General features: G+C 35.9%; 1 protein-coding gene across 2 annotated transcripts in view; it reads left to right on the top strand.

Moving 5' to 3' along the window:
* POT1 (protection of telomeres 1) overlaps nt 1–26,538 on the top strand; it is a 133,572-nt gene that overhangs the window by 89,538 nt on the left and 17,496 nt on the right. For both annotated transcript variants that reach the window (XM_036762125.1, XM_036762126.1), the window contains exons 9-12: nt 8,207–8,497; nt 11,682–11,837; nt 23,697–23,866; nt 25,270–25,355. In XM_036762125.1, coding sequence (XP_036618020.1) covers nt 8,207–8,497; nt 11,682–11,837; nt 23,697–23,866; nt 25,270–25,355 — 703 coding nt within the window. The remainder of the gene's footprint in view (nt 1–8,206; nt 8,498–11,681; nt 11,838–23,696; nt 23,867–25,269; nt 25,356–26,538) is intronic.

Raw genomic sequence — 26,538 nt, forward strand, 5'->3', positions numbered from 1 at the left:
AAGGGGGAAATATCCATCGAGCCTCAAAAATTAAATTGGGGCTAGATTGTACAGGACTTCAGAAGCTAAACAGAGAAATTAATATTTTATCGTAGAGGCAATAGGAAGCCAATGTAGTTACTTGAATAGGGAAGTCACCTGATCAGATCTACACATAAGGAAAATTATTTTTGCAGCAGTATGGGGTGGGGGGACATACTTGAGTCAGGAAGACCAATTAGGAGGTTGTCGCAGTAATGTAGGTGAACTGAAATTGTAGCTGTGTAGGTAGAGAGAGTGAGTACGAAGCAGGAGATATTGTGGAGGTATAAATGGTAAGATTTGTGAATTGATGGGATGTGTGAAGTAAGGGATATTGAAGAGTCCAATATGATACTAAGTTTATGAACCAGAAATACTAAAAGTTTTGGGATGTCTACAAGAATAATAGGGAAATTTGGAAGAGGAGAGTTTGGAGGGAAATTCAAGTAAAGTCAACAAACATTTATTAAGTGCCTGTTATGTGCTTTATTAGCTCTTATGGATTTAACTATCATCTTTATGCACATAACTCCCAGATCAATATATTCAGCCTCTCTGTTTCTCCCTAATCTCAGTACTGAATCAACAGTTGTCGATTCAGACTGCATGTCCCTAACATATCTACAACATGCTTACATGTCTAAAATTGAATTCATTATTTTCCTCCTCTGAAATTCATTTAACTAATCATAATTTTTTGAAATTGTACTTTTCCTAATTTAGCCTTAAAACCCCTAACTCTTAGAATAGTGTCTTTGAGCAGATAAGGAATTAGGGAGGAATTAATGGATTGTCTTGTCACAATGATAACCCAAATGAAGTTGGATAGCATGAACTTGTAATATACCCATGCAGCATGATTATGAGGCATTCTCCAAATTTATTCAGCTCATGAGTGGGAGCAGAGGATGTAGGTGGTGGGATTAATCTAGGGCTAAGGTTTAGCAAGAGACAAGCAGTGATATGGCAAAGGGATGAGTGATTCAAGAGCAGAGGAAGGTATAGAGTTGAAATGAAAGGTACAGAGGTGAAACCTATCAGGTTGAGATTGGAGGTAGTGGAAAATGAAGTCAGATCAAGGTTAATATCTGAGAAGGTCCTGAGGGGTGGAGAGTAAGAGGTCTCAATGAATATGAAGAACAAGTATAGGAGGGATGAAACATAGGTAGAGGTAGAATTATAAGAGAGAGTCAGATAGCAGATAGCGGAACACTTGTGGATAATAGTGATTTAACATATGACTATCCCCCCCCCCCCCCCCGTGTGCCTAAGGCAAGAGCAAAAGAAGAGGTCAACACTTAAGGAGATTGATGAAGTGGAAGTTTAGGAAGTTTAAGAAAACATCTACCTGAATATTAAATTGCCCTTGTGCTTTAAAATGCTCCTCTCCTCAGTGCTCCTCTCAACTCCTGTCCTATTAAGAAGAGTTGAGAAGGAGAAGAAAATGCTAATTCAGATGCTAAACTCCTTGAGAAAGGAGGGAGAATGACCTGAGGTTTGGTTTGCTACAGGTACTATAATTTTGTTTAGGTGGAAAATTTTCACTGCTTTCAAGGAGCTCACAACATGATAATTAATCTCTTTCATAAACATTTCTTCCAAGTCTGTTCAGCAGTTCAAAAAATATAAAAGACAAAAGTAATTTTAATTAAAACTGGAATATGAACGTAGAATATCAGTACACAGTGCTCTTTTGAGGTCTGGGGTGGAAGATGTCATTTCTGATTGACTAAGGTGTTATTCCTTATTCACTGAGGTGTTAACATTTGATTTGGAACTTGAAGGATGTGTTTCAGGTGTCACCAGAGATAAGGAGAAAAGGCATTCTGATGGAAATGGTGTAAACAAAGGCTCAGAGCTGAGGCAGTGGATATTTCTGGAGTACAATTATTAGCAAATAGTCTAGTTGTACAGTATATAAGTCTCTTTACAACATGAAATAAGGTAATGTAGGTGAGTAATTAAAGGTAAGAATAGAAATGCCGGCTGACAATAAATTGCAAGACACTTTGAAAGCTAAGAAGTTTATAATTTTGTAAACAATAGGGGCATCTTAGGAGAGTTTTGACAGAGGATTTCCATACTCTTATCTTTGGATAAAGAATATTGTTTTGGATTGTAGAGAATAGAACTTGTAGGCAGTAAGACCAAGTAAGAAGGTAAATAGTACTCTTAGCACATAGTGATGAGGTTCTGTACTAAAGTCCTGTCAGTGGGACCAGAAATAGTTAAATAATCATTTATTTAAAAATAAAGAGCAATCATAAGATTTGCAGCTAAAATGGTTTTAGATATCTTCTGGTCCATCCTCATTTTACTGATTAAAAAATAGGCCTAGAAAATTGAGTTATTTTCTTAAGCTAAGTAGCAGAAGATAAAAGTGCTCTCTCCAAAGTTACTAATGATCTCTTAATTGCCAAATCAAGTGGCCTTTTCCAAGCTTTCATCCTTGACATCTCTACAGCATTTGATGCACTGCTGACCACCCTGTCATGCTGAGCTAATTTCTTCCCTCTGGTTTTTCATGACACCACTCTCTTGTCTTTCTTCTTTCTTGCTAATCTCTTCTTCCCAGGCTCCTTTGCTGTATCACTGGCCATTTTATAGCTCTTTCTATGTCTGCCCCGTGAAGTTCTGTTCTCAACTCTTCTCCATTCTCTATACTTTTTCTAAATTGTCTCTCAGTGAACTCATTACTTCCTATTGTAGCAGAGTCCCAGATGGCTCCCTGTTAATCTACGTCTGGTGTTGTAAATGACTCATTCATGTGTCTCATGCAACATTCTATAAACTTGTGAAGGAAACAGATACTGAATGATCAGGAAGGTAGCTCCAAGAGAGTGTAGCATCCTAGAATCCTCACAGAAAGAGGATAAATAGATAGGGAAAGACTTTTTAGTAATTTCAGAATCCACAAGAACTCAAGGTGGCAGAGGGCTGAGAAACAGGCAAAGTAAGTAACGAATTTCCTTGTGGCAAATGGCATTTCATTTTCCCATCCCCAAAAGCTTTTCTAGTTCTTATCTAACCTTTGCTTTTTTGAATAGATTGGAATCACCTTGGTTTTTAAGCTATTTGGAAAAATGTCAACATAGAAAGTAATTGTTATTGATTGTAACAGCACTAAAATAATTGACATTTACATTGTGCTTTAAGTCAGTCAGCTGGTCAGCTGGTAATATCCCCATTTAATAATGAAAAGAAAAAGTTAGGGAGGGTAAATTAGTTAACTAAGACTGTAACAGAAGCAAAGCCAGATATAGAACCAAATTGTGTTTGGTTCAGTTACTCTTTAAAGCAATATTCTCCAAACTTGGCTCCATAAAGTTTTCTATTTTCTGTTTTTCTCATTTATCTATTATGGTTTTGTAGGGTATGGTTGTGTGATGCACTGTCATTCAGGTGCATTCAGTGACAACCATCCTAATAGCCACACCCCTCTTATATTGCCTCATCTCAATTTTTTCTTTTTGTTTAAAGGGAGATTAGGAGATACACTCTAGAATATGCTCAGGCATTAGCAAAATCACTGAAACTGTTTTTGTAATGGGCTTGTCCCTCACCCTGGTCTAAACGGGAAATATTTCTCCCGCGGTCTAGCCTCCCTCTCTCAGTCTTAAATCGCGCACTTATAGGCATATGCTAAATCACTGCTAGTGCCTATGTTCTATATAATTCATTAGCTCTATCAAGTAATATAGAAATGCACATGGACATTCAAACAAGGTATAGAATGATGTAAAGCTCACTCCTTTCTCTCCTATATTTATCTCTCAGTGGTCTTAAGAGAATTGGGGAAAAGGAGAGTACTGAATAAAAAGATTAAAGATTTTACTCCAGGAAGAAATTTTTCCTAGGGTATATAGATGGCTCAGGGGATAGAGTTCTGGACCTGGAGTCTGGAAAACCTGAGTTCAAATCAGGCCTCAGATACCAGCTGTGTGAACTTAGACAAGTCACTTAACCTCTGTTTGCCTTAATCCACTGGAGAAGGAAATGGCAAACCACTGAGAAAAGTGATTATTTTCTGTTATATTAACAACCAATTATTAAATTAGAATTAAGGCTTTTTCTGTTTATTTCTTCATTCAGGGACTAGCCCCTGTAGTCCATTCAGTCAGTCTCTGAAGGGCATGGCTGATAGATGAGATATTCCAAATCTTCTGTGAACCTGCTCCTCTATTTTGGGTGGGACCCCACCCAACTGGAGACCTTCTATTTAAGGTGTAAATAGAATCTAACCTAAGTGAATTCCAGCGCAAAAGCATTAAGACCATGTCATTGCACCCCTTCTATTGGAATTTAGGGTAACCCACCTGGAGAAAACCAACCAGATTGGTTTGGTTAGATAGGGATTCCTTTGTCCAGGTTGCTGGAGGTGGCTGAATTTCATGATCAAGCCATGTTCTCAGCAGGAAGAGCTGATAACTTTTAGCACAGCTCCTCATTAATATGCCCACCATCTCATTAATTGTTCACCAATCAGGGTTGATTTCTTCTGTCAGGGCATTCCCTTTCAAAAAGAAATATTCAAAGCATTCAGTGCCTCCATTATGTTTCTTTGATTACTGAGAGAAACCACTGACCATCAATTTATTTCTTATCAGCTGACTTAATAAATTTATTATTAATTATCCAGAAACTCTGCTTCTTGGGTTTTTCATTTGTCTCACCACACTATTATCTTTGCCAAGAAAATCCCATGGAGAGTATAGAGTCAGATGCGACTGAACAATTGAACAACAAAAAATGTTTCTAGCACTGTTCTCAGGGAAAGCAGAGGGGAGAAAAGAACCATTGCCTAGACTTGACTGTCATCAGTTGCCACAATTCCTGGTTCAAGTTACTTTCATCTCCAGTATGTCTTCTCTTGTCCCTCTCAGGTAAACACCATTATTTGTCTCACTATTGCTTTTATGAACTCCCTTATGCGGTGTCCCAAAACTTGGGTAAAATCTCTTCATCAAGGCCATTGAAACTTCAAAACAAAGTGAGCCTTCCTAAATGCCTTCTAATAGTTGAGCCCAGGCATTCTTCTCTATCATCCTGGTAAGACACTTGAAAGTCTGTGATCCTATTCTGATTCCCTTCAGAACTTACAGTGCATATACTTTTTAGTGGTAGTAAATTATCCTTATTGGGGGTGGACTTGATTTTTTAAAATGGCTAATGAACAAGTTGTGATATATGATTGTGATAGAATATTGTGTTATAAGAATAACAAGCGGAATGGTTTCAGAAAAAACCTGGGAAATCTCATATGAACTGATGCAAAATGAAATGAGCAGAACCAAGAGAACATTGTACTTAGCAACAGATATATTGTAATGATGATCAACTGTGAAAGACCTAGCTGCTCTGATCAAGACAACACTCCAAGATAGTTCTGAAGATCTCATAACGAAAAATGCTATCCGCCTCCAGAGAGAAAACTTTGAGTGCAGATTGAAACATATTTTTTTCACTTTATTTGTGTGTGTGTGTGTGTGTGTGTTTTCTTTTGCAACATAGCTAATATGGAAATATGGTTTTTTTGACTTCACATATATAATCTGTATCATATTTCTTGTCTTCTCAAGGGGTAGGGAGAGTATGAGGGAGGAAGAGAATTTGGAAGTCAATGAATGTTAAAAATATTTTTAAAATTTAATTGGGAAATATTATAAAAAAATACATACACATAAATAAAAATAGCCAAAAGTAATTCAAAGACATACCTAATAGGTGGTCAAGGGGAGTGATTCTATTTTTTGTGCCAAAGCATATGATTATGAAAGAATGAAACTGGCTTCCTTGGGTGTGAGATATAATCTGATAATAAAGGCAGTTTTGTATTAAGGAACTCTAAAAGTAAGTTGAGTGATGGTATCATGACATCAGTGTATAAGCATGATAGCTTTGAAAATAGATTTCACTTTGCATATTTAAGAAGATGCCAGGAGAGTAGAAAGGTAAAACCTGGGCAAAAGATATACAAAGTCAGGTTAACAGTGAGAGAAAGGAATAGGCACAAAGTGACTATAAATTGTATTTCTGTATAAAGCCTCTCCAGAAAAGAAATCCAATCCAGCACCCTGTTATTAAGCACTGTTGTATTCAGGTCACTATGCCAGGCATTGAGGACACACAGACAAAACATAAAATGTTCCCTGCTGTCAGAGAGCTTGCTTTCTACTGGGAGGGATGCAAAATTTAAGGTACATACTACACGCACACACACACACACCCTTCATATTTGTCATGTTCTTGTGGTAAAATAAGTCCACATGCCATAATTCTTTCAACCGTCTCCTAATCAATGAGTACCAACTTTGTTCTTCTAACCTTGAAATAGAGTAATTTTTTTCTTATTATTAATAAGCATTTATTTTCTCCCTCCAATCTCCCACATCAGTTGAAGAAAGAAAAGCAAAACAATACTTGTGTAACAAATGTGTATAATCAAGTAAAACATGTTCCCACATGTCTTATCTGTATCATGTCTCCATCACCTCTGTCAGGAGGAGTGAGCATATTTCATCACTGGTTCTCTGGAATTGTTTTAGTCACTTCCTTACTATCTGAAGTTTTAAAAATTTCTTTGTCTTTTACAGTGTTGTTATTATATAAGTTGTTCTTTTGGATTTGCTTACTTCTCTATGCATCCATTCATAAAAGTCTTTCCAGGCTTCTTTGAAACCATAATCATCCTTATTTTTTTTTTTACAACACAATAGTATTTCATTATGTTTGTGTATTAGAGATTGTTTAGATGTTAACCAACTGATATTGCCCTTTGCTCCCTTAGTTTCCAATCGATTCCGTTACAAAAAGAGCTACTTAACATATTTTTGTTCATAAGAGTCCTTTTCTTATTTCTTCAGTTTCACTGGTTTTGTACCTAATACAGGCATCATTGGGCCAATGGGTATGCAGACTTCAGTGTTTTGTTTCGTTTTTCCAGGGTTAGAGAGGTATAGCTCCAAATTTCTTTCCAGAATAAGCTAGCTCAATCATAGTTATATCAGCAGTAGTGCATTAATATCCCTGTTTTCCCAAATCTCCTCCAACATTTGTCATTTTCCTTTTTTATGATCTTTGTCACTCTGATGGGTGTGAGGTGTTCCCTTAGAATTGCTTTACTTTATGTTTCCCTTGTTATTTGTGATTTGAAGCATTTTTTACATGGCATTTGCTAGTTTAGATGTCCTTTAAATACTGAGATTAACTCTTTTTAGCATCAAACATTGCGGGACAGTTTAAGGGATTTTTAGAAGACTGTATCAACAGTTAAACTTCAGATTAGTCTTTAGTCACCAATTTGCCTCGGAAATCTAGGGCTCAGTCCATACTTTCTGTGCCATATTTACCTTGTGTTTTTGAGAAATACCAAAGTAGCTGTCATTGTCTGCCTAAATCATATAGTGGTCATATGTATAACACTAACCCCCCTCACCCTTATAGGAGCCCTGGGGGCTTACCTATCTCATTTATTGGTGCTAGGAAACCTAAGGAAAATTAAATATTTCAAAGAGGCCACTTATTAGGGTAAATGTAATGGGAATTCCTATAGTCAGAACTGGACAAGAATTGCAGAATATTGGGAACTGGACCATAATGTGTTGTGTGGAAAACTAAGTACCAGCTAGAAGTAGAAAGGATCTACAACATGGGCTATTATAATTGAATACTAAAAATGAAAGGACTAATGATTGGGGGGGGCGGGGAGGGAACTTCTATGTAAAGGTGTAGCTCTTCAAAGCATTGTCATGAAAGATATCATGTTATAATGAAGGAGTGTTGGGTTTGTAGTTAGGAGTGAGTTGGTATCAAATCTCACCTCTAGCTAGCTCTGTGATTATGTTCAAAGCAATTTCTTTGAGTCCCAGTTTCCTTATCTTAAACGTGGGTAATAAAATCTGTATTATCTACCTCATAGGGCTGTTGTATAGATCAAATGAAATTGTGTGTGTGTCTTTTTATTAACTATATCCCTAGCACTTAACATCGTGCTTGGCACACAGTAATTGCTTAAATGTTTATTGGATTGGTGCTTTCAAAACCTTAAAGCACTGTCTAAACATAGGATGTTTTCATTTTATTCATAATCTTTCACTTTTTTAAACCATCTAAAGAACCTTATCTCTAAAATCCTTTCTACATAAGTGATTCTCTGTCCAACTAAGCTGTTTTTCCTTCCTTTCAGATACAGCAATATAAAAATGAAATTCAAGGTGTTACTACTGTTGGATTTTCATCTCTTACATTTGAGGGAACTTTGGGAACTCCAGTAATTCCTCGTACTTCAAGCAAAGTATATACCTTCACAACAGATGACCAGAAAACAGTAGAAGCATTGCGTATTTGGGCAGCTAGTAACATTTCCTCCTCTGGGGCATTAATAAAATTGTCTGATGTAAAGGCGATGCAGTTTTTTGACTTGACTTGTGAACTTGTAGGGAAAGCAGAAGTAGATGGATCTTCAGTTCTTCTAAAGGTAGGTATCAAAAAATTATAAATAGTTAAGTTTATGATTAGTCTAGAATAGGTTCCTAATTTTTCAGAGTTTATTTTGTTTCTGGTGAAATATACCTGCTTACCATTTTTATCACGTTTTGATGTTAAGTAACTATGGAAACTTTTTTAAAAAATCAAGCTTTTAATTCAGATAAATCCATGTAGAATGGATGTTATGCCCTAGTCATTGTAGTATTAGTCTAGCGCTTCTGTGTAAGTGAAAATATTATTGTTTATTACTTGAATTAATATAAATATGTTGATGGATTTAAAGTAGATTTTCTCAGAATACTGTGTCCTTAAGGGTTTTTTTTTTGCCTTTTGGTAATAAGGTTTTCATAATGGTACTGATAGGACTAGACCTCTTATTTTCACTATCCCATATTACTTCTGGTCATGCAATGAACAGTAATTTTATAATAAAATATTAAACGTATTTAAGTAATGTAATCAGTCAGCAAATAGAAATGATACTTGAATTGAGAGTCTGTCGTTTTCTCTTTTTCCTACATTTTAAACTCATTATTTAACTGTTGGTCTGAAAGGATCATTTAAACCAAGGTTTGTGATGGCTTCATGAGTTTTAAGTGATGCCTCATGTCTAAGATTGACTTTTTGTAACTATGATTATTGGTGCTTTGTTGGTATTGTGTTGTTATTCTCAGTTACATCTTTGATATTTTAACTAATGATATGTAGTTTTGTTATTTATTGATCCAAAGAAAATGGATTGGTCTTGAGCAAACATTTTATGATATTTGTCAGAATTGCACATGACTAATATGTGTGTTGGTTTTTATTTAAGGAAAATTTTATTACTTTCGGAATCTCATACCTGGCCTTTAAATAATATTTTTGTATACTTGATGTGGTAATCAATGAAATGCTCACTGTCTGTCCAAATGAAGGGAGAAGATTCAGCAAATAAATTGTGAAAGAGTTTTGTTAAATGTATACTATGTATAAAAGTCTAAGAAACAAGAAGCAGCATGGTATAACAGAGAGGTCATTGACTTTGGAGTCAGAGGGTCTAGGGTCAATCTTTGGCTCTGTCCTCTACTACCTGTGTGACCTTGGGCAAGACCCTTCATTTCTCTGGCCCTTAGTTTGCTCATCTATAAAATGAAGGGGTTGGACTAGATTACTTCAAAGGTACCTTGCAGTATGAATTGATGATGATCTGACATGTTTTGAATAAGATATAGTTCCTTCTCCTAAAAGTACTTTACATTCTGGTGTGGGGGTGAGGGAGGGCAATAAGACATATAATTAAAATGTGTCTTTAGCAGTAGATAAATGTAGGCAGCTAGAGGGTGTGATGGACAGAGCATTGGACCTGGAATACCTGAGTTCAAACTTGACCCTGAACACTTATATGTGATCCTGGGTAAGTCACTTAGTTGCTTTCTGCCTCCGTTTCCTTAGCTGTAAAATGAAGATCCTAATAGCACCTACCTCACAGGGTTGTTTTGAGAATCAACTGAAATAATATTTGTAAATCGCTTAGAAAAGTGCCTGGCCCATACTGGGAGCCTAATAGTTGCTTGATCTCTTTCCTTCTCCCCCTTAAGTACCGTTCTTATTGCCCGCCCCCGCCCCCATTCTCGTTTTGCCTCTTTATTACTTCTACCCATTGTGTCCTCAGTAACAAACTCAGGGTACCCACGTTTTAATCTGTCTTTGCCCTCTACTAACTGTGTAACAAGTCCTTTAACTTCCCTAGACCTTGATCTCTTACTTAAATTGAGGGGTTTAGACAATCTGACATCCCCTTTTAGCTCCTAATCTGTGATCTAATGTTCACATGCATGCACACACATACACAAGTGCGTGCACATGCATACACACATGCATACCCCTTTTTCCTCAGGTTAAATATCCCCAGTTATTTTTTAACAAATCTCAAATAGCAAGATCATGAGGCCTTTCACCTGCCTGGTTCCCTTTCTCTGAATATTCACTAGTGGTTTTCCTTAAATATGACATGCAGAATTCAATTCGATAAGCATTTATTAAGTGCTTACTATGTTCCAGGCACCCCATAAAATAGTGGCGAAATAAAGACAGTAATGAAATAGTCTTTGCCTACAAGGAACTGGCATTTTTACCTGGGGTAGAGGGGAGGGGAGGTTACAAAGCACTTTCTTCACCCCCTTCCTCCCCAACAAGTTATCACCTTTTAATACATAAGAGGTATTCCGGTACTTCCTTTCTTTTTTTCTTTTCAATTAAACAAGTATTTATTTTCTTTCCTGCCTCTATTTGAAAAAATGAAAGAGAAAGAAAAAAACTTTTGCAATAAATGCGCTTAGTGAAGTAAAACAAATTATTGCATTGAATATGGCCAAAAATGTATGTTTTATTCTATATCTTGACATCCCCTCTCTGCCAGGAGATGATAGGATGCCCTATCATTAGTCTTCTGGAATTCTGGTTGGTAATTGCATTGATTATTAATTTTGACCCAACATTCTAAAAACACAACTATCAAAATAATCTTTCTAAAACTCGTATTTAACCATTTAACTCCCCTGTAAAAAAAAATCAGCTTTGCTTTGTCTTGTTCTAAGCTAATTTACCAGCCACATTTCATATACTTCTTCATTCATTATAAATTTCATATTCACTGGACTACTAGCTACTCCACAGACTTCTGTTATTTTGACATTCTGTCTCCTATATCTGCTCCCTCTCACAGGCTGTCCCCCATGCCTGGATGACACTCATTTTTCCCCCATTGCTTAGTATTCTTAGCTTCCTTCAAGCTCAATATAGGTGCTATCTTTTTGAAAAGCAAATCTGTTCTTGATCTTTCCAGTTATTCCCTCCATTCTCAAATCATCTAGATTTTGTCAAATATATATTATATCCCTTCAGTAAAATGTAAATTCCTTGTGGTGAGGTATTTATTCATTTTTTGTCTTTGTCTCAGGGGTCTAACACAGTGCCTTACAATGTACATACTTACTAAAAGCCTGCAGAATTTAGCCATGATTGATCCCTTTACTATGCCCGTTACTTCCAGCCTGTACCCAACCTCTGTAATTCAGAGTTATATTTTAGAAAGCTCTAATTAACCACATGTCATAGAACCATAAAATGTCTTTTTTACCTTAAACATTCATGTAAAATTTTTATTGGACTTTGTTTTCCCTGAATTATAGGTGTGGGATGGTACAAAACCTCCATTTCCATCTTGGAAGGTCTTATTTGAAGATGGTACTCTTGAAGGGGATGCAGATCGTATTAATCAATTACAGAATCTGACAGTAGACATCCTGGTTTATGATAACCATGTTGCATTGGCCAAATCTCTAAAGGTGAGGTAGAATACAGACAAGCTTAACAATTTACACGCACACACACGTATATATGTTTGTGCCATTTATATTTTAGACTTAATTTCAGGTCCACAAATGATTACTTGTAGATCTGATTTGTATTCTGTCAGTGCCTTGGCATTGTTTAGTACTATGTGATTATTTTTAAATATTTATTAAAAGTCACAGTACATGGAATCCCTTGGGGAAGAAAAACTTCTAATTAGGTAACTTTTCATAAAGGGAATAAAACAATTGCAAGATCATTTCTCTAGTATATTTCCTCAAAAATGGTATGGAAGGTAATATCAACTCTTGTTCCTTTAAGATGTTTTAAGTCTAAAATACTGCCTTAATGTTGAGTTTTGATATTTGGTTTGGTGTTATTCTTCACATCTTTATATTTCTCAATCAAAATTGTTGTTTACTTTTAGATAGGTAAGGAAAATAGTAAAGCATCTGGTATACTCCTAAACAACTGTTTTGTTTTGAAGTGGTGTGAGATTGTATTTTTGTTTTCATTTTTATGATAGCTTATTGGAAGTGTTATTCTTCAATAATAACATAAGAATATTTGATTTTAGTTTAGCTAAAACAAATAAGATATGATACTATATATTTTTAATATACAACTGTCTTGTATATTTATCTATTCAGCTAGAAATAGTTAACTTTTTTATTGTATATTTAGTGATCTGTGAACTACTATGTTAAACTTATGTGGTAGAAGTAAACCAGAGCTAGTGATGGGAATAACAGACCTTTTTTACCTTTTTACTATTTACATATTATATATGCCAATGCCGGATCAGAGGTAACTAGTTGCTATTCTTCAACTTTTGGGATGCTTGATGACTTTCTTCTAAAGGATTTTGACTCCTTGTTCATTTAAAAAGAGTTTTCTAAACCATTTTTTTGGGGACGGGGGTAGATTGTGCCTTACATGTTACATCCATACCAATGAAAATAAGATTTATATTTTTCTTACAATTTCTACATTTTCTTAATCTACATTCTCAGTTTCATTCCTTTCACCTCATTCTCTTGACCTTCATTACCTTTCTGGTCCTAAGTTTCCTTACTTGTAACTTGAAATTAGACTAGATGTTCCTTTCAGTCCTAAGATTTTATGGATTAGGATCTATAAACATATATCTTTACCCTATTTACACTATTTTCATATTTTTATCTAGCTCAATATACAGTGTGGCTCTTTTCACATAGTAAGGGTTTAGTAAAGATCTGTAGAATAAGCAAATGTGGTAATTTTCTTTGTGTTTTCACTTTTCTTTTCCTGTTTTCTTCCTGCCTTGCCCTTTTCCTTTTTTTTTTAAGGTTTAGCCACTAGAGGGTGACATGAGCAAATAGAATTTGGTTTAAACTGTCATTTCATTTGTTTCTGTCTTTCCAAGAGGATCATGTTATTTATTAACAGCACAATATTAAAATGAAAAAAAAATTCTTTACATAAGCCATAAAGCTTTTTTACACAATATAGAATAATCCCAACATTAAAATGGTCATAGGCTCCATCTTTTTTTGGTTTTCAGAGCAAAAATGTACATACTTATGTACTTACCAATGTGCCAGGTTCAACAAAAACAGTAACTTCCTATAAGTGTTTAACAGAGTTTTCCTTTCTGCCAGAACACTTCGGTGTATAGAATTAAAATGTTAAACTCTTGATTGCAAGGTAGGAAAATAGAATGTTTATTTTTATTGTCAATTGTTTATTGTCAATACTCCAGTTAAGTGTTCTGTGGAATCTGTGTTTGGCACTATGTTGTTTAACATTTTATCACTGACCTAGATAAAGGCAAACCTATCAAATTTGTAGATGACAGAAACATGGAATAGATAGCTAATGCAGTAGACTACAGATTTAGGATTGAAAAGGATCTTGACAGTCCAGGGCACCTACTTCACAAGATGGGGAAGATGTGGTTAGCAGTTGTACTAGAAAGACTGCAAACTATATCCACTAAAATGCAAATTAACAATGTGATACAGTAGTCAAAAGAGCTAATGCAGTTTGGGGTTCCATTAAAGGAGGCATAGTTTCTAGGAATAAAGAGCAATACTCCTTCTGTGCTCTGTCCTAGTCAGATAATATATCAAATGTGTGTCCAGTTTGGGGACCCATAGTATAGGAAGCTGAAGAGTGTCCAGAGGAATGATAACTAGAATGGTGAAAGGGATCAGTTGAAGGAATTGGAATAGAAAAGACTCAGAGTGTATATGATAGCTGTCTTCAAGTATTTAAAGGTCTGTCACGTATGGTAATACTAGATTATTGTCTTTGGGTGTAAAACATAGAATCAGATGGAAGCTGGTAAGAGGCTAATTTGGGGCAGCTAGGTAGCACAGTGGATAGAGCTTTGGGCCTAGAGTTAGGAAGATTCATCTTCCTGAGTTCAAATCTGGCCTCAGACCCTTACTACCTGTGTAACCCTGGGCAAGTCACTTTACTATGTTTGCCTTAGTTTCCTCATCTGTAAAGTGAACTGGAGAAGGAAATAGCAAACCACTGCAGTATCTTTGCCAAATGGGGTCACGAAGAGTTGGACACAACTGAAATGACTGAACAAGAGACAAATTTAGTCTTGATGTTAGGAAAAAACTCCTTTCCAATTAGGTGTCCAAAAGTGGAATGGACTACCCCTAGAGATGGTGAGCTCCCTTTGGAAGTCTCCAGAGGATGGACAACTTATTTGCCAAGTGTGCTATAATGGGGCTTCTTTTTGAGGATGGGTTGAATAGGACAGCCACCAAGATCCCTCTCAATTCTCAGTTTTTGTGAAGTATGTACAAAATGTGAATGAAGCTTACTAAACAAAATGTAAAACATGAAGAATTTATGTTAATGAGAAAGTGTTATATAATATTTTTAAATATATAGGGTGTTCCAAAAGTCTTAGTGTAGTTTTAGGCTACTAACACTTAGAGTTGCACAAAGAGTTTTGGGAAACATCATATTGAAGAAAAAACACATTGCATAATGGGGACAGTAAGGTATCATTGTATAATAAGGGATTACACTGTGGTATGGAAACGTACATACTGGAGGAGAGAGAAATTGTGTAGAGCACTTTGGTAAGGACCATTGGTGGGAGAAACAGAAGAGTTATTGTGTTACAGACTGAGAAAAAGAAATTGGATGATGAGCTCTAGACGCAGATCACAGTGCTGGGCTGTAGGCAAGTTATAGTAGTAATGGGAGACTTCGGTTATGCAGACTTCTGTTTGAAGTCTGAGAAAAGCAAAGATGAGGAATTCTTGGCTTGTCTTACTAATAAATTCAATCTTTAGAAAGTAGAAGGAGCCACAGGAGGACTTAGTTCTGACCTATAAGGAGGAATTTGTTTCTGAAATAGAAGCAATTGGAATATCGTGAAGAAGTAATGATGTTGTATTATAGTTTGTGTCAGCCAGAGCCAGGTCTCGTTGGAAGTCCAGTCATACCAAGGAGATAGATTTCAGGGAAAAGGAATGGACCAGAGAAAGGAGTGTAGGGTTTCAGTGTAGGATTTCTCAACAAGAGAGGTACAGGAAGTTTTACGATGGGGGAACTGGAGGCAAGTAAACATGTAAGATGCACAGTTAAAAGGTAGAGCATAATTAAAGGAGTGATAGACAATATTGGCATGTTTTTATGTGCAGACAATTAACTGCCTGCTGTGTCTCATCAGCTGAGCGGGGTGTTATATCTAATGACACTTTTGGGAATCCCAAAAGCAGGAGACTTAGGTAGCTGGAAATGAGTCAAGCTTTGTGCCCAAGAAACTCAAAAACCCATGTCCCTTTGATCCTGTTCTGTATGTCTTCCTGGTGTTGATGGGATTTAGCTTCAACTCTTCTGGGAGGCAATTTTTGCTTCATGGAGGACTTCTTTGCTATCCAAGTTGATAAGCCTCTCTCCTACTCCTAAGCACATTGGTTGGTCTCTTGCTGCTTTGGCTTGTGACTATTTTGACAAAACTTATTACTCTGCTGGTAATGCTTGTGAAATTCGACCCCCTTACAACAAACACTGCAAGACAAACACAGCATCGAGCCTGACTATAGGATAGCATTGACTTACCACTCTGTGCTTCTTCTGTTACTCCCCTAAAACCTTATGTGTCTAGGATCTCACCTTTGGCTGTTAAGGAGTTCTGTAATCTAAGAATTCTTTAAATGTTTCAGAGTTATTACTGCCCTGCTTATTTTATGTTTTGGTAGGTATCGATGCAGGAGAGTAGGAGTGAGGTTTAGGTTTTGGGTGCTTTTATCTCATATAGTGAATGCTTTATGTATTTCTGAACTCTTTTGATTGGTGTATCTTTCTCATTTCACACTTGAAGAAATTTGAAATATATTTATAATTTTTTAACCTGTAACCACAATAGAAACAGAATAGAAAATTTTATGTTGGTGCCTTAAAGCTTTTTGATCTCACCCCGACTTCAGAAGGTTTCTGTTGTCTTCTACTCTCCATCTTTGTCATTTATTTTTCTGTGTCTGTCATTGCCACTTTTAATCTCTATGCTTTTTTTCTTTTTCTCTTCCTTTCTTTGGTTTTCTTCCTTGTGTCTTCTGTCGTCTGTGGCATTTTTCTTGATTCACAGATTTTGTGGGAAAAGATCGGCCTTTTATAAATACTGTAAACAAATCAAATCTTTCCATCTGGTCACAGAATATTTTATGTAATCTTTCAGTCTTTGACTTTTATCTCAACAGTTTTCCTCATTAATGTTTCAGGTGTGCTAATTTTTGTCTAGAACCTTTTGCATGGAGACTTGGGGGTGCCAAATTGCAGCATTACTTCCAGGTCAAGTATCTTTATATGCTCTTGATAATGTTGGAAATCTGGTCGGATCCACTTTTTTTTCCTGTAATTATATTGGGATTGTATGTATGTAACCATACTGTATACAATTTCAGCATTGTGCCTTGTATATTTTCTGCTACAGAATAGTTAAGTTTTTAGTTTGAAGGATTGTAAATAATAATAATTTTTCTAGTAACATTTTGCATTAACGTAGCACTTATTGCTTTTAAAAGTGTTTAGGTGCTTTTTCTTAAACAATAGAGTATATTTGTCTTTATAGTAATTCTTAGATATTTCAGTGAATCTGAGATTTCAACTATAAAGACACTCCTCCCAGTGATGGAAATTGCATCCTATCTGTACCTGCTGAACCTGTATGATTCATAGTCTCCCACAAATCAACAAAGAGGCACAGCTATACCCAGCAGTTCAACAGAACCCAGAAGCAGGCCTGGCTGCCCTCTACAATACCTGTGTGTGTGTGTGTGTGTGTGTGTGTGTGTGTGTGTGTGTGTGTGTGTAGCCTTTAAAATTTTTATTGAAATGGGAAGGTAGGCATATTTGTTAGTTGTGATTCTCTCATCCTCCCTTTTTTAGATACTTTGTGAATTGATCCCTCATAAATTGGGGCTGGCTCTAGAAAATTATGTGTGTCCTCCTCCTCCTCCTCATTATTATTATGAGTAATAAAAATGATGATGATGTAATGATAACTATCATATATATGGTACTTTAAGGTATACTAAACACTTTGCCTGTAGCAATCTTGTAGGGTATGGAGTGCAAGTATTTCCATTGTACAGAAAATGAAACTGAGGTCCAAAGCGGTTAATTAGATTTATAGGAAAGTAAGTCAGCCTCTGCCCCATGGGGACTAAAGTCCAGAGAAATGAAGTGATTTGACTAAAGACACATGGGTATCACCAGAGACAGATCCTTTGAATCTAAAACCTGTGTTCTTTCTGCTACAATACAGTAGCAGGTATCAGATTGATAATTTTAATCTGAATAATTTCTGACTCTAATTCCAATACTGTTTCTTGACCATTCTGCCTCTACTGTATGAAAGATGTTGACTATACTGGGCTTTTTACAAGTGTGATTTTACCAGTTTAATAGTTCTTTACTCCTCCCCCATATGGATGGAATTCTGCCTTGGTGTAGACTGTTTTATAGTTTTGTGGGGAAAACAAAATATACCATTACCATATAGTATTTTCATGAATCCCTCTCAAATTAGGCTAGTACTTGGAAAACTTGGGCAATATTTGCCCCACTGCCAGACCTGAACTTACTTTTTCCCCATATTTATTTTCCATATTAGTTGAACTTCCTGGACTTTGAACAGTGTCATATACATCCAGAATTAAGAGGTACTTTCATGCCCCAATCATGTATCAGGGTAGTACTTTAGAGGTAGGGTAATTATTTGTTTTAAAAGGATTTTTTCCTGTTTATGGATTTTGGATATGAAAGGACATTAAAAATTGTTCAATCCAACCCTCAGTTCATTTTAAATTTATTTTCCTCTAGCTTTAGTGGATATATGTATTGTATAAAATGAGGAACAACTAGACAAATGCCCCATTGTATGGATATATAAAATTTTTGTATTCTCTGGCATTTTTCAATATCTTGTATTTTATTTTGCTGTTACTAAAAATACTTAACTTATATTGCCACAGTTCTTATTTTCATTTAGAATGCTTACTTAAAGTACATTGGAGGAAGACACTATTTAAATTTTATGCAGAATTTTTGGTAAATAGATGATTAGAAGTACTGTACATTTCTTTAGTGCTTTTTGAAAATTAAACTTCATGATTTCTTTCTGATTCATTTTTTCTTAAATATTTTAATTCATATCCAGTTTCTTTTTCTTTCTGATAGTGTTTCACCATTAAAAATTTAAACTATTTGGAATCTTGTCAGCATACTGATTTGTTCTTTGACCTACTCTGTTATAATATTACATATGCTTTGTTTCACCAGGCCTTTTACTAAAAATTGAGCTAAAATACAATACTGCCACCAGAAGGAATGTATAAATATGACAATTTGTTATTCTTACTGTATGGTTTCTATTTTGATGTCAGTGTAAGAAAACCTTAGTGTGTATGTTTTCTTGATTCTTACTTAATCAATTTACTGAGTATTTCAATCTGAGTATAAATAGAAATGAAAGGTAGTATGGCCTGGAGTTGGGAAAATGTGGGTTCATTTCCTACTTCTGCCATATATTAACTGTATAACCATAGGCAAGTCACTTACCCTTCTCTCAGGGTTCCACACAGCCCTCTAAGCCTATGAATTATATTCTATAGAAGTGGAGTGAGTCTCTACAAATCAAGGTCCCTAGCCTTGGTCCCTAATGAATTGGATAATTCATTATCCATTATCCATTATGAATTATATTCTATAGAAGTGGAGTGAGTCTCTACAAATCAAGGTCCCTAGCCTGATGAAATCCAAAACAAAAAAGGAAAGGAACAAATGAGTAAATGAACAAATGATGAAAATTCTACTTGAAATAGAGATTAAAAAAATTCTTAGTATCTATGAGAGGTAGCAGAGCTTACTGAATACTGCTGTCCCCAAAGCCAGGAAGACCTTGCCTCTGACATGTACTGAATGAATAACACTGGGCAAGTCTCTTAACTTCTCAGCTTTCTAGGCAACTTTCTGTGACTCTTAAATTGCAGAAAATGTGCTCACTAGCATTGGTAGAGGGAATTTCAAAAGTTTACATTGTTTTTGAGGAAGCCATGGAATAATACGTAGGAAAAACATTGAATTTGGAATCCGAGGGCCTTATTTTTCTAATCTTGGCTCTGTCACCTGTGTGACCTTGAGCAAATCTCTTGTCTTCTCCTGGCCTTTATTTCTTCATTTGGAAAATAAGCATTTGGGGAAATAACTACAAATGTTAGTCGTCTTAGTATATATAATATTCAAATATAATATTCAAATAGTAGTGAATAAACTTTCTAAAAGACATTAGAAAGAGAAGACTAAGGACTAAAGCTTAAGAAATGCTCATCAAGAAAATGAGCATTGAATGAATGAAGCATTTATTATGCTTTTGTTATATACAAAACACTGTGCTAAGCACTAGGAAGCAAATGGAAGAGTATGACAGTCTCTGCTCTCAAGGAGCTCACATTCTAATGGGGAAGACAATACACATGGAATGTTTCAGCACCAAGTTGGATGGAGAGGTTCTATGGTCCTTAGTATGTTGCAGCAAAACAGGTTGTAATGAGAAGTCACAGTTATTGACCGTGTCTCTTTCTTCTTCCACTCTGTCTGGAGATAGGTAACACACTTCATCATAGGTAATCTAGAGATACTGTTGACTATTGATTGTTGCATTGATCAAAGCTCCTAGATCTTTTAGTCATTTGTCTTTACAGTGTTGTTGTATTTGTTAGGAATTCTTTTCTTAGTTCTTCCCCTTTACTCTGCAGGAGTTTATACTATTCAGGGTTCTCAGCAATTGATTTGATTGGTTTACAGTATTTATAAAAGGCTAACCTTTTCCCACAAAATCTGTGAATCAAGAGAAAAGTCACAGATGACAGAAGACACAAGGAGAAAAGCAAAGAAAGGAAGAGAAAAAGAAAAGCATGGAGATTAAAAGTGGCAATGACAGGAACAATGACAGACACAGAAAAATAAATGACAGAGAGAGTAGAAGACAACAGAATTCTTATTGCACAATAATATATGATGGTTTGATCATCTGATATCCAGTTAACAGACACCTCTTTAGAGTTTAGTTACTTCCTTTTCTTTTTCCCTTTAAGTCCTCCTTCAACATCAAGAAGTTTTTGTGTGTGCCCTTTATCGTCCTTTTTCATCTCTACCTGTTTCTCTGTTGAATTTGGTATATTTCTACACCAAACTGTATATGTGTGTGTACCTGTATGTATTTTTGTGTGTTCAACCTTCTTGTCTGTTTCAGTTAAGAGTGAGGTTCTCTGATGCCCAATCTCACCACTTCCTTGTTGCTTGTATATTTAGTTTATTATTTTTTCTATTAACAAGCATTTATTTTCTCTTCTTCTCAGCTCCTCTTTCCTATAATTGAAAACCACAATAACAAAAGTAAAACCATTTTTATTAATATGGGTAGTCAAGCAAAACATTTCTTTCTTGATATCTTGTATCCATCAGCTCTTGGTCCTCTGGAATTTATCTTTATATCGTTGTAATGGCAAGCAAAGTGAGACTTTTAGCTGTCTTTTGTTTTGGAGTGCTTCTCAGCACTAAGGCAGTCAAGTGCCTTTGAGTCTTGCCTTTGTTTCAATCAAGAGTCTTTGATTGAATTAAGAGTCTTTGATGACCTGCTTAAGTCACAAGGAAGCCTAAGGCACATGAGTTTGAGTCACATGGTTGTGATGCCCTCAGACCCTGAAGAAGTGTATGTTCTGAGGTTAATGTTTTGCTTTGGGGCTCACTCATTAGAAGAGTGTTACTGTGATTCCGCCAGAAGAGACTCTGGTAGCCATTAAGGAGCCTCCTGGCTTTGAAAAACCCAGATGTTGGTGCTTCTGTCTCTGGTAACTTGCTTTGTATTGCTATGGACAGACAGACAAGCCCTGTCTTCTGTTTTGTGCTATTTACTCTGTTTATATAATTTCTGCTTGTAATTTCTGTTTGTGTTTTCTCTGAAAGTTCAGGACGCTTACTTTTCCCCCTGAACTAAGTGAATGATATATGTATGTTTAATTAAAGTAAGATTATAAACCCCTTAAAGTTGCTTTCCTTAGAAAAGCAGATCAAAGAGCCTATGCTAGCAGCTCTTCTGTGTGCTGGTGTGATTGGCTTTACACAGCTACAGTAGCTGCAAGTAACATTGTTACAAGTTCCAGAATGGCTAGACCAATTCATAACCCATCCAATAGGATGTAATGTGCCTATTTTCCCATAACTCTTCCAACAATTGTAGTTTTCCTTTTTTGTCAGATAGGTATGAGGTAGAACCTCAGAGTTGCTTTAATTTGCATATCTCTAATTGAATATTTTCTTATGTCTATTGATAGCTTGGATATATCTTCCCTTGAAAAATGCTTGTTCATATTCTTTGAATACTTATTTATTGGGATATGGCTCTTGTTCTTCTAATTTTAAATCAGTTCCTTACATAGCTTCTGTATATAATCTTTGTTTGCTTATAAATCTAGTAGAAGTTGCATATTCTTGACTGTGGTTCCTTGGCAATTGACCTACTTACTTCTGGATTCTTACATTACTTTATTCTTTGAAATGGAAGCTCTGGATTTTGATAATGACATTCCTGGAACACTTTCTTTTGAACTCTCAGGAACTGATCAGTGAATTCTTTTATTCTCACTTTGCTCATTCATTCTAATAGAATTGGGCAGTTTTCATTTATAATTTACTGAAATATAATATCTAGACTTTTTTTTAAATCATAGTTTTCAAGATGTCCAATGATTCTTTAATTATCTTTCCTCGACCCATTTTCTAGGTTATTTTTTTTTATATCACGTACCTTATATTTCAGTCCTTTGGTTTTATTCTAATAACTCTTATTGTCTTTTAAAGGCATTAATTTCTGGTCTTTTCTGTTTTTCATAGAATATATTCCTTGGATAATGTTTACCATTTTCTCTTTTAAGCTATATATTCTTTCATTTTTTTTTTCCTCCAGAGGTTTTAGGTCATTTTTTATTTTTACTTCTTCTTTCTAGATATTTAGGTGATCCTGTGGAAAATCTATTTTTTAAATTTCTTCTTGAAGTTGTTAGAGTTACTCTCTCCCTCTTTTGGAACATCTCTAGAGCCACAATAATTTTTGGTACATGTCTGTGTTTTTTATTTATTCCTGTTCCTAGCTTTAGTTCCTGAATTGAGGGTTTGTTCCATGGCAAGCTGTGCCTCCTACTGCATTTTTGGATGGAGTGGCTGGCTCTGCCTGGTCTTGCCCTGGTTTCTCTGGATTCTTGTGCTGACTTCCACTTCCCAAAGTTAGGCTCTCCTGGATCATTGAGGCTTAGATTGCTGAATCTTCAGGGCTCCCTGTGGCATATCAGGACAATGTGCAAAGGACCTTAGACCACTTGAATACCTGTGCTGCCTTAGTGTTTGTGCTATCATACCTGCATTGGTCCCTGCAGCTCCCCATAACTTCCAGGTTACCTACCCTGGGGCTTTCTGATCTTCCTAGGGCATTCAGGAGTATAGTGTGTGTGCATGTTTTGAGTTGAGGAGGCAGAGGCGGAGGGAGGGGATTGCTGCCTTCAGACAGAGCCTTAAAGGCTTTTCTTATGCACGTGGCCTTCTGGACAACTTTTCATGAAGTTCTGGGGTGAAATAAGTCACTTGCTGTGGTTTCTCGTTGGACTGCTTGATCATTATTCAGTGTGGTGCAAACCTCAGTCAGTGTGTTGCTGCAGTAAGTAGATGGAAGCTGGATGGTCAGTTTCCATTCAGGCAGCAATTTTGGCTAAAAGTCTGATCATGCAGAAAGGATAACTATAGTTACAATGCGCTGAATAACCATATCAATTACTTCAATGTCAGCTAGTATATATGTAACATTAGTTTCATCTGTGACCTTTCAAGATCCTTAAGTGTCTAGCATTCTGAGATAAAAGCAGATTGCCAGTTAGTTGTCTGTCCCATTCATTGAGATAAGGAGATACAGGCCTAGGATATTCAGTATTGCAAGTGAGTTGTTTTTTAAAAACAGTTTGGGAATAGTCAGGCTCCTCCCACATGACCCAGTACTAATTTTGGGAAGATCTGTTATGCCTAGAAAGTACTGAATTTTGAATTATATTCTTCACTTTTTTCTCCCATTTTTTTCTCATGTATTGGCACATGAAACAGCTTTCAAAGGTATCGTTTGAATTTAGCTTCAGAGTTGGCAATATTTCTTAATGACAAGGCCAAAGAAGATAATAATCGAAATAGACAGAATGCTTCAATTTAGGAAATACAGAATAATAGGAAAATGGTATGATTGAACATTCTTAAAAGAAGGCCATAGTTTTGTACTTAAAATGTAACTTTAATTTTAGGTTGGAACCTTTCTCAGGATTTATAGTTTACACACAAAAATTCAGCCAGCAACTCCTAAGAAGCAATCACATATTCCACATCTGGAATTTCATCTTCATGGAGGTACCTGCTATGGTCGAGGAATCAAGGTCTTGCCAGAAAATAACTGTGATGTTGAAGAACTGAAAAGGTAAGAGTATTAAATATATGCTTAGACACCTAGGAATATAAGAGAAATAGTCAAGTTATGGCTATCCGTCCCCTTTTTTCAGGGCTGGGGTGTCAGATCAGATGAGAATAGAGCCTGTGGTTTTCAGAATAACTGTACTTTTCCCTTGCCATAATTCTTTTGTATAGTAGGAGGTTGTATGGTATAGGAGTTGACTGTGTATGTGGAAGTGCTTATTTTAGTTGATGTTATTCTCAGAATAAAGTAAATGGAAAAAATAAGGACCATTATTTTTTAAAAATTATCTAATGCCATTCTTTTTAATGGTTTCAAAATGTGAACACCACCATTTTACATCTTCTATAATGAAGATGAATGCATGAAAAAAATTTACTTAGCTTAATGTACTTTTGCTAAATGTCAGGGGTGCAAATGCAGATGTGAAATAGCCCCTGCCTTCATAAAGCTTACGTTTTAATAGGGGAAAATTCCTATGAGGGAATAGACCAGGAAAGAATGCTTTTGTTTAGGAAGTCACAGGCATAGTGAACGGAACATTATAACAGTTGATTGAAACAATCTTTTCAGAAGCAGAGAATAGTATTGATTATATCTCTCAGAGCAAGAATTGGAAAGCAGATCCCTGGCTGCCAACAGAGCAGTAGATAGAAGCTGTGAAGAAGCATCATCCCAGAGACTGTAGGCAGTTCAGATCTGATAAGCAGCAGCATATTATTTTGCTTTTTGGGGGTTAAAATAGATCTAGAGCTAGAAGGCAGGTACCTGAGAGGATGTATAGTCTAAACTCTTCATTTTGTAGAAGATCATTTTCTAAGTAAGGAAACTGAGACTGGGAGAGGTTAAGTGACTTGCCCATGACAGTAATACCAGATAGAATCATCAAATGTGGGGTTTGAACCTAGGATCCCTGACTACAGTCCCACTATTCTTTCTGCTACACTATGAAGATTTGTTTTACACTTTTTGCTCAGACTACCACCTATTACAGGGCAGCGAGGTGGCGCCATAGTGCATAGAGTGCTGGGCCTGGAGAGTCAGGAAGACTCATCTTTCTGAGTTCAAATCTGGCTTCAGATACTTCATAGCTGTGTCACCATGGGCAAATCACATAACCTTGTTTGCCTGTTTCCTCATGTGCAAAATGAGCTGGAGGAAATGGCAAAGCATTCCAGTATCTTTGCTAAGAAAACCCCAAAAGGGGTGACAAGTTGGATACAACTGAAATGACTCAACAACAACAGCAACCATCCACTGCTAAACTGCCAGATCATCATTTGACCTCCTCTTATTCCAGCAGGTATCTGTTGGCTGAATCCTTCTGAAGAACCTGGGCCAATCTCATTTGGATATGAGAATTTTGTTTTGTAATACATGTTTAAAATACTGTATTCTTTGTATTATAGGTTTTTAGATTCTGTGGATCTAGCTGAGTATCAGCAGTTGGAGAATATCTGTGATTTGGAATATGACACCTCAAACAATTTTTCCTGTAAGAAGTCTTAAAAATGATTCTTTTTTTGTTACATAAATGTGCCAAAAGTATATTGCATCTTTTTGATGTCTCACCTGGAAATCATTCATAGTACTAATTAAGATGAATAAGTTAATTTTTGTGGAAAGTTTAATTTGTTAAGTTTTAGTTTTTGATTTCTTCAAAGGATTTTCCACCCTAATTATTTGGGTGGAATTACTTTGTGCAGTTTAGGTAACCTTGTCAAAGGAAAAAGGAGTGCCGCCTGAGTGATTTAAATAAGGGTAACGAGATGTGAGGAGAACCGTTGTCTTGAGCTTCATTTATTTGATCCCTGTCTTTGAATATCCCTAACCATCTGGTCACTTAAGTGAGCTTAGCTGCTCCATTAACTACTAAAGATATAAGATCACCATCCAGTGGTGAAACAATCACACTGCAGGTCCAATACAGTACAAATAGTGAATTGCTAGTGTACAGCAATGCAGGACAGAATATACTTTAGCTGTACCACAGGAAGTACATAAAAAATACAAATACTTTTTCTTCTAACATAATATAGCAGGTCCTCCCCACTGTGGAAACACAGTCTCAAATAGAAAAGTCTTTTAATGGAGAAAAGTTCTCAAGCTACTAATTATGTTATATATAGAGATCAGCAAACTATAAAGTCATTAGGTTTGAAGTGAATATTTGAATTTGAATTACAAAACTTTGAAACTCATGTGTTTTCTTTGTATCACTTTGATAATAGTAATAATAATAATGATAGCTAGAATTTATATAGCCCCTGTTATGTGCCAGGCACTGAGCTAAGTACTTTACAAATACTATCTGATTTGATCCTCACAACACAGATGAGGAAACTGAGATTAAGTGACTTGTCCAGGGTCACGCAGCTAGTATCTGAAGCTTAATTTGAACTCAAGATTTCCTGACCCTAAGGCCCAGGATTCTTTCCACCTCACTCTTCCCAGTTTGTAGGCCACTCTTCCGCCTGCACTTTTTTGATGCTATTTATCTACACCTATATTTTATAATACACTGGAGATTCAGAAGCTATTTGTAACAGACCTTTTTAAACTAATGCCCCCTTTTCCTGGCTTTTACCTATCTAGATTTGCAATGACTTATATTTATATTCATAAATTTTATCCTGATCTACCCTTTCATTAACTCACAGTTAAGTTGTGAGTTAGAA

This window comes from Trichosurus vulpecula, chromosome 5, assembly GCF_011100635.1.
Source record: "Trichosurus vulpecula isolate mTriVul1 chromosome 5, mTriVul1.pri, whole genome shotgun sequence".
NCBI lineage: Eukaryota > Metazoa > Chordata > Mammalia > Diprotodontia > Phalangeridae > Trichosurus > Trichosurus vulpecula.